Genomic DNA, 19,112 nt, shown 5'->3' on the forward strand with positions numbered 1-19,112 from the left:
CAATCACTGTGCTATCTATCACTGCTTATTTAAGAGCTACTGTTTAAATGCAGGGTATATATTATCACAGAGGTTAAAGACACATCTGTGTTTGAAGCAAACTGAAGTTATTCTGCACCATTATGATGAACCTACTCTCAAAAAGACATGTGTGGCTGCATCAGTGTGTGTCTGAGGGTAACTGTATAGCTGGGAGTTTATCAAACATGACTCCCATGTGGAATATAATGCTCATTAAAGGATGGGTAATTAAAAATGGACTAATTTAACCTGTATACAACTTTTGTGTTATAAAATCTCAATAGTAAAGGTAACCATGGCTTTGAACTTAGACCAACTGAAGACTTTGTGAGAGAGGATTTTTTTTTATCACTAACAATGTTAAGAGTTACAGGAATATGGCAGTATTAAAATCTGGATTTTTGTTGATGGTTCAGAAAACTTCTTGCAGCTGTACAGTTCACTGTTGAAACATGATATAAATTTTTAAGATTGTTATCAAATCTAGGAAAACCTCTATCAAGTTTTTTTTATATGAGTTATAAGATTCCAGGCCTTTCAAGTTTCCTGTAATTCTCAGTTACTGTAATAGTGACCCATCTTAAATGCTCCTCCAATTGACAGTTCTCATTAACCATTTTGCCATTAACGTTCCTGTGGTAGTCATGTATTCAGTTTTTTTTTTAATTTAATTAATTTTTTTATACAGCAGTTTCTTATTAGTTATTTTATACACATTAGTGTATACATATCAATCCCAATCTCCAAATTCATCCCACCGCCCCCATCCCCCTGCTGCTTTCCCCCCTTTGCTGTCCATACGTTTGTTCTCTACATCTGTGTCTCTATTTCTGCCCTGCAAACCGGTTCATCTGTACCATTTTTCTAGGTTCCACATACGTGGCGTTAATATATTTGTTTTTCTTTTTCTGACTCACTTCACTCAGTATGACAGTCTCTAGATCCATCCACGTCTCTACAAATGACCCAATTTCGTTCCTTTTTATGGCTGAGCAGTATTCCATTGTATATATGTACCACATCTTCTTTACCCATTCGTCTGTCGATGGGCATTTAGGTTGCTTCCACGTCCTGGCTATTGTAAATAGTGCTGCAGTGAACATTGGGGTGCATATGTCTTTTTGAATTATGGTTTTCTCTGGGTATATGCCCAGTAGTGGGATTGCCGGGTCATATGGTAGTTCTATTTTTAGTTTTTTAAGGAACGTCCATACTGTTCTCCATAGTGGCTGTATCAGTTTACATTCCCACCAACAGTGAAAGAGGGTTCCCTTTTCTCTACACCCTCTCCAGCATTTGTTGTTTGTAGATTTTCTGATGATGCCCATTCTAACTGGTGTGAGGTGATAACCTCACTGTAGTTTTGATTTGCATTTCTCTAATAATTAGTGATGTTGAGCAGCTTTTCATGTGCTTCTTGGCCATCTGTATATCTTCTTTGGAGAAATGTCTATTCAGGTCTTCTGCCCATTTTTGGATTGGGTGGTTTGTTTTTTTTAATATTGAGCTGCATGAGCTGTTTATATATTTTGGAAATTAATCCTTTGTCCGTTGATTCATTTGTAAATATTTTCTCCCATTCTGAGGGTTGTCTTTTCGTCTTTGTAGTTTGCTTTGCAAAAGGTTTTAAGTTTCATTAGGTCCCATCTGTTTATTTTTGTTTTTATTTCCATTACTCTAGGAGGTGGATCAAAAAAGATCTTGCTGTGAGTTATGTCACAGAGTGTTCTGCCTGTGTTTTCCTCTAAGAGTTTTATAGTGTCCAGTCTTACATTTAGGTCTCTAATCCATTTTGAGTATATTGTTGTGTATGGTGTTAGGGAGTGTTCTAATTTCATTCTTTTACATGTAGCTGTGCAGTTTTCCCAGCACCACTTATTGAAGAGGCTGTCTTTTCTCCGTTGTATATCCTTGCCTTCTTTGTCCTAGATTAGTTGACCATAGGTGCGTGGGTTTACCTCTGGGCTTTCTATCCTGTTCCATTGATCTTTGTTTCTGTTTTTGTGCCAGTACCATATTGTCTTGATTACTGTAGCTTTGTAGTATAGTCTGAAGTCAGGGAGTCTGATTCCTCCAGTTTTTTTCCCTCAAGACTGCTTTGGCTATTTTGGGTCTTTTGTGTCGCCATACAGATTTTAAGATTTTTTGTTCTAGTTCTGTAAAGAGTGCCATTGGTAATTTGACAGGCATTGCATTGAATCTGTAGGTGGCTTTGAATAGTACAGTCATTTTCACAATATTGATTCTTCCAATCCAAGAACATGGTATATCTCTCTGTATCATCTTTAATTTCTTTCATCAGTGTCTTATAGTTTTCTGCATACAGGTCTTTAGTCTCCCTCAGTAGGTTTATTCCAAGGTATTTTATTCTTTTTGTTGCAGTGGTAAATGGGAGTGTTTCCTTAATTTCTCTTTCAGATTTTTCATAATTTGTGTATAGGAATGTAAGAGATTTCTGTGCATTAATTTCGTATCCTGCAGCTTTACAAAATTCATTGATTAGCTGTAGTAGTTTTCTGCAGGCATCTTTAATATTCTCTATGCATAGTATCATGTCATCTGCAAACAGTGACAGTTTTACTTCTTCTTTTCTGATTTGGATTCCTTTTATTTGTTTTTTTCTCTGATTGCTGTGGCTAACACTTCCAAAACTATGTTGAATAATAGTGGTGAGAGTGGGCAACCTTGTCTTGTTCCTGATCTTAGTGGAAATGGTTTCAGTTTTTCACCATTGAGGACAATGTTGGCTGTGGGTTTGTCATATATGGCCTTTATTATGTTGAGGTAAGTTCCCTCTATGCCTATTTCTGGAGGGTTTTAATCATAAATGAGTGTTGAATTTTGTCGAAAGCTTTTTCTGCATCTATTGAGATGATCATATGGTTTTTCTCCTTGAATTTGTTAATATGGTGTATCACATTGATTGATTTGCATATATTGAAGAATCCTTGTATTCCTGGGATATACCCCACTTGATCATGGTGTGTGATCCTTTTAATGTGTTGTTGGATTCTGTTTGCTAGTATTTTGTTGAGGATTTTTGCATCTATATTCATCAGTGATATTGGTCTGTAGTTTTCTTTTTTGGTAGTATCTTTGTCTGGTTTTGGTATCAGGGTGATGGTGGCCTCATAGAATGAGTTTGGGAGTGTTCCTTCCTCTGCATTTTTTGGGAAGATTTTGAGAAGGATGGATGTTAGCTCTTCTCTAAATGTTTGATATAATTTACCTGTGAAGCCATCTGGTCCTGGACTTCTGTTTGTTGGAAGATTTTTAATCACAGTTTCAATTTCAGTGCTTGTGATTGGTCTGTTCATGTTTTCTGTTTCTTCCTGGTTCAGTCTTGGACGGTTGTGCTTTTCTAAGAATTTGTCCATTTCTTCCAGGTTGTCCATTTTATTGGCATAGAGATGCTTGTAGTAGTCTCTTAGGATGCTTTGTATTTCTGCGGTGTCTGTTGTAACTTCTCCTTTATCATTTCTAATTTTATTGATTTGAGTCCTCTCCCTCTTTTTCTTGATGAGTGTAGCTAATGGTTTATCAATTTTGTTTATCTTCTCAAAGAACCAGCTTTTAGTTTTATTGATCTTTGCTATTGTTTTCTTTGTTTCTATTTCATTTATTTCTCGTCTAATCTTTATGATTTCTTTCCTTCTACTAACTTTGGGTTTTGTTTGTTCTTCTTTCTCTGGTTTCTTAAGGTGTAAGGTTAGATTGTTTATTTGAGATTTTTCTTCTTTCTTGAGGTAGGCTTGTATTGCTATAAACTTGCCTCTTACAACTGCTTTTGCTGCATCCCATAGGTTTTGGATCATTGTGTTTTCATTGTTACTTGTCTCTAGGTATTTTTTGATTTCCTCTTTGATTTCTTTGTTTCTACCATCTCATTGTGGCTTCTCCTTTGTCTTTGGATGTGGGGTATCTTTTTTGGTGAGTTCCAGTGTCTTCTTGTTGATGATTGTTCAGCAGTTGTGATACCGGTGCTCTCGCAAGAGGGAGTGAGAGCATGCCCTTCTACTTCACCATCTTGAACCAATCTGTATATGTTTTTAAAGGCCACTTTAAATCTGTCTTGGAACAACGTGGATTGTAAATCATTTATATTATATGCTGTTTAGATACCTGATTAAGGATAAACTTCTATATTGGCCTTTTTTTTTCCGCTAAAAGTTTAATTTTGTATTTTGAAAACTTAAAACATACTGGAACAAAGAAAGGTAGAGTATACACACATTTACCCATCAGCAAGATTCACCTGTTAATATTTTGCTGTATTTGCTGCATCCATTTATCAGTTTGCCAGTTCTTCCACCCAATTAGTTTAACTTCATCATGCATCTCCAAACAAAGGATTTCTACTTAGCAATGCCATAATCACACGTAACAAATAGTTTCCTAAAATCTAATATCTGTCCATATTCAAATTTGCCATTTGTCCCCAAAATATCATTTTCACTTGATTTTTTCAAATCAAGATGCAATCAAGGACCTTGTATTGTCTTTAGTTATATTTCTGAGGCCTCTCACACCCTTTTCCAATGATACTGACTTTTTGAAGAGATAAAACCAAATGTCTCTTAGGATTGTCCCAAGTTTTAGATTTTAATTTTTTTTGTGTGTTTGGTGTCCTTTGGCTTATTCCTCTATTTCTTTAATTTCCTGTAAATTGGAAGTTAGGTTTAAAATAAGCTTGATTAGATTCGGGTTAAACATATTTTGGCAAGACTCCTTCATGGGTGAAGCTCTGTAGTTAATGTTATATCATGTTAGGAGTCTTACACTGGTTTTGATGATAGATTTGATTGCTGGATTAAGGTGGCAGCAGCGAAAGCTCTCCTTCCTAAATACTTGAGTTATTAGGTAATTTGTAGGGGTATAACTGCAACATGGGAATATTTTGTTCCTCATTAGCCTTTAATGGTTTTGTGCATCCCTTGATGATACTTGGTGGAATCAGTTGTAGCAACTAGATGGTCCCATCTAGGGGTGATGGGAGACAGTGATACCCAAAGTGTGTTGCGTATGTCCAGTCTACTCTGTAAGGTGCAGCGTGATAGGGTTTTGATACGAGTCTGCAAGCAGTTGATTTATTATGGTCTCTGTGCAGTCAAACCTCTCTAACGAGAATCTGTATTTGCAGCCACTCCCCAGCGCTAGCGTCACCGCCTCAGCTCCACCTCAGTTCATCAGGCATTAGATTTTCATAAGAAGCGCACAAGCTAGATCCTTCACATGTGCAGTTCACAGTAGGGTTCACGCTCCTATGAGAATCTAATGCCACTGCTGATCTGACAGGAGGTGGAGCTCAGGCGGTAATGAGAACGATGGAGAGCGGCTGTAAATACAGATGAAGCTTCACCTGCTCGCTGCTCACCTCTTGCTGTGCGGACCGGTTCCTAACAGGGGTTGGGGACCCCTGCTCTAAACTACAGTTCTGACTGAAGAGGCAGATTAAAGGGAAGGAATTAACATTTGGTTATGAATTACCAGAGTAAGAGTTGGTAAAATGATCACATTAATTGCCTGAAGTGGCAAATTATTTTTTTCTTTTTAGGTTGTCATAATGAGTTCTTAGATTTTAAAAATACGTTTTGTTACACTCCTTTTTATTTTTCATCCCAGATACAATGAATGTGTGTTGATGTCCAACTGTGTAAGTTCTAATAGGGAGAATTATGTACACTGCCATTGTTGCAGAGGCAGAGTGCTTCTTAAAGTACTTACTGATTTTTTTTCCTCATTCTTAGGTTAAATATTTTAATTTTGGCTTCAGAACCATAATTTCCTGTTTTATGTGTATAATTACAGTTGACCCTTGAACAACACGGGTTTGAAGTATGGGGGTCCACTTACATGTGGATTTTTTTTCCATAGTAAATACTGTAGTGCTGCACGACTCACTCATACAGAATGGTGGGTGGCTGACCATAAGTTATGCATGGATTTTCGGCTGCATGGAAGGCCGCCACCCCTAACCCCCGAGTTGTTCAAGGGTCACCTGTACCGTTCCTTTATGAAAGATTTCCTGATATGCAACTTCACAAAAAGTACATCTGATGTCAGTTTGGTCGCTGATCTGTTGATTGGTTTGGTAGAAAATTCTTTTCTGGGTTTAAGGTTTAACATTGATAGAAGTGCTTTAAGTCAAGTTTGATAACACACTGGTCACAGGAAAATTGTCAAACAAATGACTTTGACTAATGGGCAAGCTGTGTTGTCTTTAATATGAAAATATTCATGTGACATTTCAGGAAAATAGTTATTTCATATAAAAAAATTTCCCAAGGAACACAGTTTTAAAACCATTTTTTATTCTAACCATTTTGGATGGGTTATTTTCTAAAATATATTAATTAGAAATCTCTTCCTTTTTAAAAACAATATAATTAACATAATTTAACTTTTAACTGTTGATTAAATTATCTTAGGAAATAAATTATTATTCATTATTAGTGATATCCTTAGGTACTGTTTTAGTATTAGGTCTTTTGGTCCCTACATTAATTGGACCTGAGACAAATACACTTGGAAAAATTTTTTTAAATGGTTTCTTTCTCTTTTTTTAATAATAATATCTTTAGACCTAATAGTGTATCTTTCTCAAACATCTGATATAATTTCGTCCATCTAATTGAGAGGCCAGGAAACTGAGATAATTAGAGAAATGTGAAATAAAATTAACGTACATGCTTTTGAATTATGGTGTGTGCTTGAATTATGGTGTGTGCATGTGTAACACATGGCGGGAATAAATTTTATTAAATTAGTTTTTCTCTGAGGGCTGCTATTTACTTGATTTTCTTTAGGAAGGGCTCTAGAATTAAAATGTTAGCTAAAATGAACTTGGTAAGGGATCACCCGGTCCATTACTGCTCATAGGAACCCAGAGAGACTATTGAAGATAACAGAAAGTATTTACTGACTTATAAACCTACATTGTGGAATGGAACAAGATAAATTTTGCTATATATAGTTGATATAGACTAAATACATAAAATATTAATTCATTTTTTACTCATTAAGGCTCTTACCTAGGTATATTCAAAGTTTATCCAGTATGTTTGTTTATTAGAATTCTCTTCTTGTAATCTTCAAGTTCTTACAATTCTCTTATGTGTTCTAAATTTATTGCTTTGTTGATGCTTTTTCTATCAGGTTTTTAAAATTTTCAGTTTTGCATTATAAGTGACATATAAAGTTATACGATATTTAAAGTGTATATCATGGTGATTTGATATACATTGTGAATGGATTCCCCCCATCTAGTTAATTAATATATCCTTCATCTCATATATTTATCTTTATGTATGTGTGTAGTAAGAACATTTAAGTTCTATTCTTGTTGCAAATTTCAGTTATACTGTGCAGTGGTATCAACTATAGTCGCCATGTTTTTACATGAGCTCCTCAGACCTTATTCATTTTATAGCTGCAAGTTTGTAAGCTTTTACCAACCTCAGCCTCTCCTTATTTCCCCCTGGAAACTACCTTTTACTCTTTTTCTCTAAGTTTGACTTTTTTTTAGATTCCACATATAAGTGATAGCCATGTAGTATTTGTTTTTTTCTCTGTCTGGATTATTTCACTTACCATAATGCCCTTAGGGTCCATCCATGTAATCCCAAATGGCAGGATTTTTTCTTTCTCATGACAGTAGTATTCCATTTATATATACCACATCTTTATCTAGTCAGCCAGGGATGGACTAGGTTGTTTCCATATCTTGACTGTTGTAACTAATGCTGCAGTGAACATGGGAGTGCAGATATCTCTCCAATATCCTGTTTTCACCTCCTTTGGATATACACCCAGGAGTGAAATTGCTGGATCCTATGATAGTTCTATTTTTAATATTTTGAGGAACTTCCATACTGTTTTCCATAGCTATTGCAGCAATTTACATTCCTTCCAGCAGTGTGCAAGGGCTCTCTTTCTCCACATCCTTGCCAGCACTTGTTTCTCTTGTTTTTTTGAAGATAACCATTCTGACAGGCATGAGGTGATATTTCATTGTGGTTTTGATTTGCATTTCCAGATGATTAGGGATTGTTGAGCACCTTTTCATATACTTGTTGGCCATTTATTTGTATGTCTTCTTTGGAAAAATGTTCAATTCTCGCCCATTTTTTAATTGGATTGTTTGTTTTTCTGTTGAGTTGTGTGTTTTTATATATTTTCTATATTAACCTCATATCAGCTATATGATATGCAAATATTTCCTCCAATTCTGTAGGTTGCCTTTTCATTTTCTTGATGGTTTCCTTTGTTGTGCAGAAGCTTTTTAGTTTGAGGTAGTCACACTTGTTTATTTTTGCTTTTGTTGCCTTTGCTTTTGGTGTCAAATCCAAAAAATTATTGCCAAAACCAATATCAAGGAGCTTACTCTCTCTGTTTTCTTCTAGGAGTTTTATGGTTTCATGTCTTATGTTCATGTCTTTAATTCATTTTGTGTTGATTTTTGTGTATGGTGTAAGATGGTGGTCTAGTTTCATTCTTTTTTTTTTTTTTAATTAATTAATTTATTTTTGGCTGTGTTGGGTCTTCATTGCTGTGTGTGGGCTCTCTCCAGTTGCAGTGAGCAGGGGCCACTCCTTGCCGCAGTGCACAGGCCTCTCATTGCAGTGGCCTCTCCCGCTGTGGAGCATGGGCTCTAGGCCTGCGGGTCTCAGCAGTCGTGCCATGTGGGCTCAGCAGTTGTGGCACATGGGCCCAGTTGCTCCATGGCATGTGGGGTCTTCCCAGACCAGCGCTCAAACCTGTGTCCCCTGAATTGGCAGGTGGACTCTCAAACACTGCGCCACCAAGGAAGCCCTAGTTTCATTATTTTACATGTAGCTATCCAGTTTTCCCAACACCATTTATTGAAGAGACTACCCTGATTGTATATTCTTGGCTCTATTGTCATAAATTAATGACCATATATGTGTGGATTTGTCTCTGGGCTCTCTATTCTCTTCCTTTGATCAATGTGTCTATTTTGATGGTTATAGCTTTGTAGTATAGTTTGAAATCAGGGAGTGTGATGCCTCCAGCTTTGTTCTTCTTTCTTAAGATTGCTTTGGCTATTCAGGGTCTTTTGCGGTTCCATACAAATTTCAGGATTGTTTCTTCTATTTCTGTGAAAAATCCATTGGAATTTTGTTAGGGACTGCATTAAATCTATAGGTTGTTTTGGGTATGTTAGATATTTTAACAGCATTAATTCTTCCAATTCATGAGCATGGAATATCTTTCCACTTACTTGTGTCTTCAGTTTCTTTCATCAGTGTCTTAGAGTTTTCATTGTACAGATCATTCACATCCTTTGTTAAATTTATTGCTAGGTATTTTATTCTTTTTGATGCAATTAAGGTTATGTTTTCAATCTCAATTTAATGTACTTCATCAAAGTTCCTTTTAGGTAGAGACTTTTATCTGTTGTAAAGAGGCTTTAGTTCTGACGCATTACTAATTGTATCTTTCTGAGCGGGTAGCTTTTCTGTTTGGTTGTTTCATGTTGGGATATTTCCTTCTAATCTGTGGTTTTTAAAAACTATTAGCATTCTTACTCTGAGTTCTGCAAGGGGTCAGTCAACACTACTGTGATATGGAGTAGAGGTTTGTTATTCTGTTTCTTTTGTTTACTAATGGTAACTTCCTGATTGGAGTCCAATTTAACAACGTGGTTCTAATCTCTTGAGATAAAAATTTGGGAACCTTGAATTTTTGTATACATTCACACATTTTTCATCCAAGCTGTGCTTAGGACTGAATACTCACTGTATGTTCCAGCTGCTGTTATAGGAGTTACAGATATATCAGAAAGCAATGACAAATTCCTGCCCTCGTGGAGTTTATATTCTATTTAATGTTGTGTATAATATCATTAAAAGTCTTGTCCTAGGCTTAAGATTAAGATTGTTAATTGTTTCAGTCTTACCTACTGAAAAATATTTAATCCTTTAAGAACTTTTTGCTTGGCCTTGTTTGTCTGGGTAAAAGCAAACAAAATGTTATGAAATAAAGTGCCTAGTTGGGATCTGGTTCATTGCAATGTGAAACTCAATAAATAATGGTAAGATCCATATTGTAAGAGGGTTAGTCACGTTTTTTTCAACCAATTCCTGTTTTATGGTAACATTCTCATTACATAGCATCGCAGGCATCAGCAGCTTACCGCATGATCCCACAGTTGTGAGGTATAATGATTTGCTTTGGTGAAAAGTGGTTGGTAGTGCTTGTTCATTTAACAAACACTTGTTGCGTACCCATCATATGCCAATGCTGGAGGATACAGTTGTGTTTGAGACAAAGTTCCTGTCCTCCTGGAGCTTCCAAGTAGAATGTAAGGTGATAAAGACTATCTGGTTGGTTGTTTGGTGGCCAAGACCGTCTATTTGAGTTGGGCTGGTCAGGGCAAGTCTATGTGTGGAGGTGACACAAGAGTAGCAACATGTTTAGACCCATGTAGTGGCCAGCCTTTTGAAGATCCTGGGTTCCTGGGTAAGGGAAGTACACTCCCAGTAGAGAAAGAGCAAATGAAAAGTATACATTAATTTAAGTGTTGATGAGTCAGTCTTTTGTCAGATTAAAGTAATCCAATGTTAATAAATAGTTCTACAGTTGACCCTTAAACAGTGTGGAGTTAGGGATGCCAGCCCTCAGCGCAGTCAAAAATCTGAGTATAACTTACAGTCTGCCTTCCATATCAGAGGTACCTTCCTGTCCACAGTTCCACCATATCTGTGGTTTCATGTCCACAGATTCAGCCAGCAATGAATCATGTGATGCTGAGTATTTACTATGAAAAAAAATCTGTGTATAAGTGGACCCTCACAGTTCAAACGCATGTTATTCAAGGGTCAACTGTAGTATCACCTCGGGTTGTATTTATAGGAATACATTCATGTTTAGTTTTTCACCCAAGTTGAGTCTGTAGTTGGTAGACTGTGTAAATGAACTGTAAGACAACGATTTCCCTATATACTATCCCACCGGAAGAGAAGAAACCCTAAGAGATAAAAAAAGGATTTAAACAACCAAGAAGCAAATCCTTAAGCAACTAAAATAATCCACAGTACCCCCTAAACACTCAAGTTTTTATTAATGGTGTTTACCTGGTCACTGTAAGTTTTCCAGAATTGGCTGTTGGGTGGCCAAGTGCCCCTCCTCTCTCTGCTTGTTTTTAGAAATACGGAGCGGAGCTAATTCAACTGAAAATTTGTTATGTACATTTTGATATTTTCCTTAATTTCATAATAAATGTTGCCTGGTAATTAAAAAAAAACAACTTAGGTACATTTTTTGCCCTTATATCCTATATTTAGGTACATATTGAGATATTTATGAAATCAGTTATTTAGGTATTTATGAAATTAGATTTTCATGTTTTCTGATTAGGTTTCTATTCTCTGTTTTTCATGGATATGGTTTGTAGTTACCATGATGTGATATCTACTCTACTTTTTCTCTGTGCTTGATAGAATTGAAAAGAAGTCTGAGTCTCTGTCAAAGTCCTTACAATTGAATTTCAGTATTAATAACCACACATCATGTTTTATATTTATTCATCAGTGTATTTGTCTTGCCCTGTTCTTTTTGCTCTGTTTACAGCAAACTCCTGGAAGAAATTTTAATGCTCTCTTCCCCAATATCTCTCCTCCAAATTCTGATTTTGCTCTCACCAGCTGCACTGGGTTGCAGGCAGTGTCACTCTGCCAGGTTCGATCTTTGGTTCGCCACTCGCGGTTATTCTCTCACCTTGCTGTCTTCTTCCTCTCAGTTTCTTCTGATTCTCCTCTTCATCTTCCAGACCTCTAGGTACCGGAGTATCTCAGGGTTCAGATTTTAGGCATCTTTTCTATTTCTACTCACTTCTATGGTGATGTTATACAATTTTATGACTTAAAAAATGCTTTATAATTCAGCTCCCAAATACATATACTCCAGACCCCTGCGTTTACTTCTTTGGATGTCTCTTGGGCATCTTAAGCTTAATGTCTAACACTGAAGTCTTTTTTTTTTTTTTTTTTTTGTAAATCAACTATACTTCAATAAAATTTTAAAAAAATAGAAGGAGCACCAGTGCTATGTCAGTGTCCTGGGGCCACCCTAACAAATCACCTCAGCTTAACAACAGAAATGTGTTGTCTCACAGTCCGGAGGCCAGAGTCCAAGTTCACAGTGTCGGCAGGGTTGGTTCCTTCTGAAAGCTGTGGGGAACAGTGTGCCCCAGGCCTCTTTCCTAGCTTCTCGTGACCTCAGGTGTCCTAGGCTTGTAGACGTTAACACTGAATTCTTGGTACCTGCTTCCCCACCTCCCAGTCCCCCTTGTACCACTTACGCCTACAGTCTCCCTCATCTCTAGAAATGGCAACTTCTTTCGAGTTGCTCAGCAGAAAACTTTGAAGTCATTCTTTACGTACCCTCTTTCACGTTCTGTATTCAGTTGATCAGATCCTGTTGGTATTATTTTCAGAATACATCCAGAATCTGGCAACTTGTACGTCTCACTTTCTTCACTGCCACTGTGGTTTTAGCGGTTACCATTTCTCATCTGGATTATTGCGTTAGCCTGGAAGTGGCTTCCCTGCTTCTGCCCCTGAGGATTCTCTCCCATCTATTCTAAAAAGAGCACCAAGAGTATTCTTGTTAAAAGTTAGATCCTATCACCCTTATGTTCACAGCACTCTGGTAACTTTCCATTTCACACAAAGGCAAAAGCTAAAGTCCTCATGGCCTGCAAGAATGACTTTAGTTTGCTGCCTTACCTCTCTATTTTTATCTGCCCTTCTCCCCCTTTTCCCTAATCTGGCCTCACAGACCTGACTCCATTCTGTTCTTCCACCATCCTAGGCACACTCCTGCCTCAGAGTCTAGGTACTTGATGTGCCTTCTAGCTAGAAAGCTACTCCCTCGACTTGTTCAGCTTTGGCCGAGAAGTCACCTCAGCGTTGTCATCCCCAGACTCCTTCCAGCCTGCACAGCGAGCTCCTTTCTTTTGGCCTGGAAGCTCTTGTGCAGGAGACAGCTGGAACCAGTACCCCTGGCTTTCCCTGGCCATTCGGTTTAAAATTACAGGCCACCCTGTGTTCCCTTCTTTGTACTCCCTGTTACTCTTGCCTTTTGTTCCTATGGCTTATCAGCTAACATGCCGCGTATCTTATGTATTTGTCTCACCCTCGTTAAAATGAAGCTTCATGGGAACAGTTTTTAAAATTTTTTCTATTTTATGGAAAACATCAAACAAAGCAGCGAGACTTGTATAATGACCCTCATCTACCTGTTACTCATACAGTTAATAGTGGGTCTTTTTTCATTTATACCCCACTCACTTCTCCTTACCTCCCCCCAACCAAGATTATTTTGAAGTATAGCCCAGAAATCATATCATTTATCTGTAAATATTTCAGCATGTATCTCCAAAATATAAGAAGTCTTTATTTAAAAAAAAATAACAACACTAATATTATCCTGCCTAAAACAATTAAAGATAGTTTTTAATATTTCCAAATATGCAGTCAGCGTTCAGTTATTTACCCAGTTCCCACTCATTGTTTTCTTTTTACAGTTTGAATTGGAATTGAAATAGGTCAATCTGTTCATTTGGTTGCTGTGTAACTTTGATATATTTCAGTCTATGTAAATACCACCCCCTTACTATATATATATATATATATATATATATATATATATATATATATATGTATATATAAGAAACCAGGTCATTTGTCTTCAGAATTCTGTATCACTGGTATATGGAATAATCTAGGCCAGTGTGCGACACATAGTAGGTGCTCAATAAATATTTTTGAAGGAATTACCTTAAAGGTACATAACTTACGGTATTTTAGGATGGAATTAAAATGTTAAAAATTTAGGGAATGATTACCATCTCATTCTTATAGTAGCCTGATAGAGTCATGTTGGCAATAAGAGAAATTATTTTGACAGTTGGGAAGGGGTCAAATGAAGGGCACTTAGGGCTATAGAAAATTGTTTGAAAAAAATCTGCTAGGATATAATAATGGCTACAATCTTATTGTTTGCACGTCATGCACTGTGTAGGAAACTACAATAGTTTATTCAGTTTTCACAGAAACCTTTCAGCGGAGGGTGGTAATGTCTGCATTTTCCCAGTGAAGTAATTGAGGTTCAGTGGGGGAAGTGGAGGGGGACGTGCGTGCTGAGCATTAATGTTTTTCTTAATAAACTTCATAGAACCAGACACAACTTTTTTTTTTTTTTTTGGCAGTGTGCTCTTATTTTTTTTATTACTTTTTTTTTAACATCTTTATTGGAGTATAATTGCTTTACAATGTTGTGTTAGTTTCTGCTGTATAATGAAGTGAATCAGCTATACGTATACATATATCCCCATATCTCCTCCCTCTTGCATCTCCCTCCCACCCTCCGTATCCCACCCCTCTAGGTGGTCACAAAGCACCCAGCTTATGTCCCTGTGCTATGTGGCTGCTTCCCACTAGCTATCTCTTTTACATTTGGTAGTGTGTATATGTCCATGACACTCTCTCACTTTGTCCCAGCTTACCCTTCCCCCTCCCCATGTCCTCAAGTCCATTCTCTATGTCTGTGTCTTTATTCCTGTCCTATCCCTAGGTTCTTCATTTTTTTCTTTTTAAATTTCATATATATATGTGTTAGCATACGGTATTTGTTTTTCTCTTTCTGACTTCACTCTGTATGACAGACTCTAGATCCATCCACCTCACTACAAATAACTCAATTTCGTTCCTTTTTATGGCTGAGTAATATTCCATTGTATATATGTGCCACATCTTCTTTATCCATTCATCTGTCGATGGACACTTAGGTTGCTTCCATGTCCTGGATATTGTAAATAGAGCTGCAGTGAACATTGTGGTACACGTCTCTGTTTGAACTATGGTTTCTCAGGGTATATGCCCAGTAGTGGGATTGCTGGGTCGTGTGGTAGTTCTATTTTTAGTTTTCTAAGGAACCTCCATACTGTTTTCCATAGTGGCTGTATCAATTTACATTCCCACCAACAGTGCAAGAGGGTTCCCTTTTCTCCACACTCTCCCCAGGATTTATTGTTTGTAGATGTTTTGGTGATGGCCATTCTGACTGGTGTGAGGTGATACCTCATTGTAGTTTTGATTTACATTTCTCTAATGATTAGTGATGTTGAGCATTCTTTCATGTGTTTGTTGGCCATCTGTATATCTTCTTTGGAGAAATGTCTATTTAGGTCTTCTGCCCATTTTTGGATTGGGATGTTTGTTTTTTTGATATTGAGCTGCATGAGCTGCTTGTAAATTTTGGAGATTAATCCTTTGTCAGTTGCTTCATTTGCCAATATTTTCTCCCATTCTGAGGGTTGTCTTTTTGAGAACCAGACACAACTCTTTAAAACCATGTGCATGTATAACTTAAAAAGGAAAGCTTTAAAAAGTGGCACCAATGATACTACTTCCCCCTGCATGGAAAACCTTTCCAGCTTCTTTTTCTAGGCATTCACACATGTATTACACATTTTGGGGGAAAATTGTTTTTGACAAAATATTTTTAATGTGAGATGGATTAGAAAGTGTGAAAAAGAAGAAGGGAAAAATCCTTTCTGAAATAACCATCATTAGCATTTTGGTGTATGTTTTATTGGTGTGTGTGAGAATATAAGGCTTGGGAAACAGTTTCATCATGTGCAGTTTTTTCCCCTCATAAAATGCCTTTATTTAGCATATTGAAGGCTCTGAAGATCTGAAGTGAAGAAACTGTTTTAACGTCATTTAACCCAGTGTCTTTGTTTTAGATTTGTTTGATAGAAACCCCCTTTCTGTGAAATACTAATCAGTTTTTTCCCAAAGTATGAATTGAGTTTGACAGAAGTTGAAATGTTTGTGCATGTTTAAATATAAGACTTTAGAATGTGTTAAATTTCAGCAGAAAGGATGGATAATTTAATAGTGTTGGAGTAACTGAAGGCAGCATTCTGAAGAAAAAAAATGACACCAGATAATACTAAAATAAGGTAAGCGAGGGAAAATACTTGCATCAAATAGGTAACACAGATATTACATGAAGAGTTCATATAAATTATTGAGGGAGAAACACATTTATTAAGACCTGAGTAGGCGAGTAGGCAAAGCTAAAGAAATACAGAAAGGCAGTATATATGTCAAGCTTTCTTAGTCACCATGTTTCTTTTAAAAATCTCAAACTCAGTGCTAGTAAGTTCTTAATTGAGACTTAATGGGAAGCTTTTTGCACTGTAAATTGTTTATACTCTTTTGAAAGCCATGTGATGAGATTAAAAATGGTAAAATCTATAAATTTGCCTTCTTTGACTCAGTAAACCTGTGTTTTAGAGTTTGTTGTAAAGAAGAAATTTAAGAGGGAAAAAAGATAACATTATTTGTGTTGTTCAACTTAGAAACATAATATCTAAAATGATAAATTCACCCACAAATGACTGATTGTATATAACACAACTTGATGGTGTGTATCTGACGTGGCCTGTTTTGGAAGGGTGTGTGAATCATCCGTAAAGGAAAGAACGCTCCCTGAAGGGAGGCCAAGGATGCGCTGGGTGGTGGCCTCCTGCGGTGGTGGAGGCGGAAGCTGTGGGGACTGTGTTGCAGGGGTGTGTTTGTGTGCCTTCTTACTCTCCTTCAGGTCCGGGCCCTGTAAAGTACACACCTGACCTCTGTTGTCCTGACACTGGAAGGAGATCATGCTCTTTGGTTTTTTCTCAAGTCTGACATCTAGTGCCAGGTTTCATAGTAGAGGAGGTAAGCGTCCTAGAAGCGGTTGCACTTGGCCTCTGCGCTGCCAGCCTGAGTTAAGGCACGCCAGGTGTGAAGAGTCCCTGCTGTACTGTGGTTCTCCCTTTTGTGTGGAGTAAGGTGATTTAAACTAAACCCAGTTGTGAGAAATTCAATAAATTTAGCTGTAAATAGTTCCGTTTTATTCTTTTCATCTCATTTACCTCCTCTCTTCAAGAAGATAGGTGTGAATTAAATAGTCTCGATTTGAATAAAGTAGTATTTGTGTCAGGAGGACTTCACATAGGCCTGACTCAGCAGATTTAAGGAGGGCCATTTGTGGCTGATGATGGGAGGAATTTTAATGTGATCTAAATTCAGGCTCAAGGAGATTTTGAGTATGATTACAGATTTTGTGCCAGAATTTCAAAATGGGAATGACACCTAATTCTGAAATGTGGGAGGGAGGAAAAAAATATTGTTTTCCCGCATTATTGCACTTGCCTCCTACATAATTCAGGCCATTGCTTTTTTTTTTTTTGATAACCCCAATTCCCTTTTTAGTGGATGTGTTGAGTAGGACTGGCCACTTTTTAAAAACTGGATATCAAATACTGAATCTTAGTTTGCTTGTAGCTGTGGGAGGGGCAGATGTGGGAGGTCCCTGAGAATAAGCAGTGTTTTGAAAAGAACACAGATTCTCCTTCACTTCTTTCTATTCATTTTCTTAGTGGAAACTAAGAAAGTTAAGCTCAGTGGAAGTTGAATGATTTAAAACGTAAATACCTAATTGGGAGGGTTTTGCCAGAGATAATTCATTCTGTACTCTGAATTACTTTAATCAGATAAATGGATTAGAAGAAAGAAATTTCAGGTACTTTTTTTAATGGTTGATTTGTTCTGGGGGGAGTTGACGGAAAAAGTAAGGGAAAAAGAATACATAAATTTTGATGGTGGGGTCCATGATGGGGGAGACTGTGAACAGAAGTCAGCATTTTGTAAGTGCCAGGTTCTGTTCCAAGCCCTTTACACACACTAATTTAATCATCACAGCACCCCTCTGACCGCTAGCATGATCTCCATTTTATAGAAGAATTTGAGGCATAGCTAGGTTAAGTAGTTGCTTTGGTGTTGGGGGCCTACACCTGCTTGAGAGCCCTGGAAATGTTGGAGACAGTGTTAGAGCTTGATTTAATGTCAGGGTGACTTTTTGAGATGAAGGAAACATATTGCCAGGAGCAACAGGAGTACAAAAAAGATTGCATTCTTGGAAATCTCACTTCTGAGAAATGTCTCAAATGCAGTCTTAAGTGTTCGAATTGTAGGTTGTTGACTTAAGAGGTTTTAAGATACTTCGGCCTCAGGCGTCACTCAGCTTCCAAAGTTACCTCCAGCAGTGGAAGATGCTCAGATCTCTTGCTTTTTCCCTCCTCCCGTTCCCACTCTCCTCTTCCCTCTTTGCCCACTCTCTCCCTTCTCCTTCCCTCACTCCCTCTTTTGTGTAAAGGGGACTCTACCACCTCACCTTCCCCCCCACCCCGTTCCTTTTACTTACACAGAAAAATCATCTTTCATCCCTTTAACTTCCTTCAGCCGATTGTCCTCATTTTCTTTTACCCTTAAATTTCTTAAAAATAAATGAAAGAGAAACTGCTGTTGTCATTCTCCACTTATTCACTTATTCATCTCTTGTCATCTGGTCCTCTGCTTCTGTGTTTCAAATTAGTGGATTTTTCTCCTTCCTTTGTCCTCTCTATAGCAGTTAATCTTCCTGATCCCTGGAATTCTCCTTACCCTTCTTTTGTGATGGTGCGTTACTTTGATGCTTCTTTTGCCTGCTCTTTTTTTTTTCATGTCACTAACATTCAAAAAGTTAAGTCATTACCTTACTTTCAAATTTGTTTTTTCTAACTTCTCTCTTTCAGTTAATTGAAACATTTCTCACTCGATCATCAAAGTTTAAATTTTCCAGGTCCCTTGTTTCCCCTAATTCTTTTATGCAGCAAGTGTTTCTGGAGTAGCCACTGTATACCAGGTTATGATTCTGGGTTCTGGAGTTTCAGTGGTGAATAAGAGACAAAGTCCCTGGATTGTAGAGATTACATTCTAGTGGAAAATTAGATGTTTCATTGGATAGTGAAACACATTTTAAAGGATGAAATATGCTAAGGTGAGAGAATGCTGTGTTGGATAAGATCCTCAGGAAAGGTTTCTGTGAGAAGGTCGATTTTGAGTGAAACCCGAATGAAGCGGGAGGGTGAGCCATGTGGCTGTCTGGGAGGAGAGCGCTCCGGGCAGAGGACGATCAAGTGAAATGACCCTGAGATGGCCTTTTGCTTCCCAGTGTGCCTGGAGCACCGCCAGTCA

General features: G+C 37.4%; 1 protein-coding gene across 7 annotated transcripts in view; it reads left to right on the forward strand.

The window, feature by feature from the left end:
- PHF3 (PHD finger protein 3) overlaps positions 1-19,112 on the forward strand; it is a 106,613-nt gene that overhangs the window by 29,767 nt on the left and 57,734 nt on the right. The window contains exon 1 of one of the 7 annotated variants that reach the window (XM_082404951.1): positions 16,623-16,772. The exons of the other annotated variants lie outside the window; for them this stretch is intronic. Coding sequence (XP_082261077.1) covers positions 16,715-16,772 — 58 coding nt within the window. The 5' untranslated portion in view covers positions 16,623-16,714. Of the gene's footprint in view, positions 1-16,622; positions 16,773-19,112 lie in introns of those variants that run through there. 7 annotated transcript variants of the gene reach the window in all.

This window comes from Balaenoptera borealis, assembly GCF_965194805.1.
Source record: "Balaenoptera borealis genome assembly, chromosome: 9".
Taxonomy (NCBI): Eukaryota; Metazoa; Chordata; class Mammalia; order Artiodactyla; family Balaenopteridae; genus Balaenoptera; species Balaenoptera borealis.